The sequence below is a fragment of the Propithecus coquereli genome, unplaced genomic scaffold (assembly GCF_000956105.1).
Source record: "Propithecus coquereli isolate 6110/MARCELLA unplaced genomic scaffold, Pcoq_1.0 Scaffold67, whole genome shotgun sequence".
In the NCBI taxonomy this organism is placed as follows: Eukaryota; Metazoa; Chordata; class Mammalia; order Primates; family Indriidae; genus Propithecus; species Propithecus coquereli.
Genome location: NW_012152729.1, coordinates 6,475,315 through 6,477,628, shown reverse-complemented (window position 1 = coordinate 6,477,628; position 2,314 = coordinate 6,475,315). Strand labels below are relative to the sequence as shown.

The 2,314-nt window shown below is 43.2% G+C and overlaps 1 protein-coding gene across 1 annotated transcript in view; it reads right to left on the bottom strand.

Moving 5' to 3' along the window:
* Positions 1 to 2,314, bottom strand: part of CDH11 (cadherin 11, type 2, OB-cadherin (osteoblast)) — a 166,345-nt gene that overhangs the window by 3,225 nt on the left and 160,806 nt on the right. The window contains exon 12 of the mRNA XM_012660589.1: positions 112 to 363. Coding sequence (XP_012516043.1) covers positions 112 to 363 — 252 coding nt within the window. The remainder of the gene's footprint in view (positions 1 to 111; positions 364 to 2,314) is intronic.

Sequence of the window (2,314 nt, the reverse complement as noted above, 5' to 3'; positions counted from 1 at the left end):
GCACAGCGTAGCGTGTCCCTGGTAACCAGCCCGTGCCGGAGAAGCATGTGTTTCAAGTACGGGCATCTAGGGCTAAGGCCCTTCCTGCAGGTGACCAGGGAGCGCCCTTACCCAGCAGAATGACGATGCAGGCCAGGATGGCGATCAGCGCCCCCGTGCTCAGGCCGGCGTTGAGGATGTAGGCCTCCGCGTTGCAGGACAGCAGCGCGCCGTTCACGTCGCACCCGCACACCTTGATGCTGAGGGTGTTGGTGCTACTCATAGGTGGGAATCCACCGTCGCTGATCACGATGGGCAGAAGGTACAGATCCTGCTTCTGCCGACTGAACCCTCCGCGCCGGGCATACACCCCGGCAGTGTTATCTGTTGGAAGAGGAGACAGGGTGTGCACTCACACCAAGACCATTCGGTGCACGGTGGCTTTCAGCTCCGCAGATCTGAGGGCCCTCCCCTCTTCATGAAGATCAGCAAAGAAAATCTTTCTTACTGGTCCTTTCTTCTAAGTGTCTAGAGAAGCCACAGCCATTTGGCATGGTAGGACCATAGAATAATCTCTCTGCATTTAGGAACAAAACTCAGAAATTGGCTCTTTAGTATTTGGTAGATACGGAATGCGGTCACTGGCAGGTTAGACACACCGTTTTCTGTGTGGGTATTGCCCCTTCATTAAATGCCACAAGAAAACATGAGCTCCAGCTATATATGTTTTGTTAACATAGGAAATAATTCAATAGTCAAGTGAGTGTGAGGAAAAAAAAAACCAAAAAAGTTTATTTTTCATATTTGCCCTTTTCTACTTCATGACAACCATTTGGACAATTTGTGTTTTTTTACAAAAGAAATGCCAAGTCCATCCTCAAATCTTGCCCAACTATGGACCCACTCATGACTCCCAAAGGGAAATAGCTTCCTTAAAGAGGAAATATTTTATGAACCTTGCAGCAGATTTATGGTTTCTTTGAAACTCAAATACCATCATTGATCCAGTTAAACGTGTCGCCCCCTCCTGCTTAAAATGATTCTGCTGAAAACGATTCTAAGTTTTCTCTGTTGCCTACACAGCACAACCCTCCTCTGCACGGTGGACCGCCAGATATTTCCGTGACCTAGACTTCACCTTGTCTTCCAGGCCCACACCCCGTCCCTTCCCAAAATGGACCAGTTCAGCATGACATGAAGAACTCACTTCTGTTCCCCAAGCACACCAAGCTTTCCCACATGTCTGGACTTTTTATCCATTGCTCTCTTGCCCCCTAAAGTGGTTCCTTTTATCACAATAGTTGAACTTCTCAAGCTTCAACGTCAAACTCAAAAGTCATCTCTTCTGGGAAGCTTTCCTAGATCTCTCCCACCATCTCCTGTGTGACCCATCACACTGTATATTCCTACAGCAATAGGTGTCCCCCTTTTCTGTTATGATTTGTTGGCATAACCACTTTGACCTCTATGAGACTGTGAACTTCTTGAGAATAGGGGATTTTATCTGATTCATCTCAGTCCTCCAGTGCCAAACACAAAGCAGATATTCGGTAAATACTTGTTGAACAAATGGCGTAACTCTGTTCTGGGAAGGGTTTAACCAAAATTCCAGATGTTGGTTTTCATGTATTTCTCAGTCTTTTGTAACCTCTGCCTCCCAAATTCTTCCTCATCATGTTTTCTCTACCAGTACAAAATATTTTTTCTAGGATGTATTTTCTGGTGGGAAAACATTGCTATTATAAAAGGTAGAAATTTTTAATATACTCCATAAAATTACACATACACACACAATGGTCCCCTGCCTCTATCTGTGGGTTAAGAATTAGTAATTTGTAACAATATGAATGATATGACCAACATCATGGCCCAATAGCTGGTAGGCTTTACAAAGGCTGACAGTGCCATGAATTAGCTCCTGTAGTGGGAAAAAAATATCTTAGGCTCTCAAAATTAAATTGATATGTTTTAGGTTAAAGGAAATGTACAGTTGTTCATGGGAGACTGGTTCCAGGACACCATCCCTCTGCAAATGCCCCAAACCACAGATGCTCAAGTCCCTGATATAAACTACATACATCCTCCTGTATACTTTAATTAATCTCTAGATTACTTATAATACCTGATGCACTGTAAATGCTATATAAATAGTTGCTATACGGTATTTTTATTATTTATGCTATTTTTATTGTCTATTGTTAGGTTTTATTATGTTTTTCCTAATATTTTTGACCTGCTGTTAGTTGAATTACCTGATGTGAAACCCATGGATACGGAAAGCCTACTATAATTTATTCTCTGTGAGGTGGCAGATTCAGTCTCATTTAGGGATGAA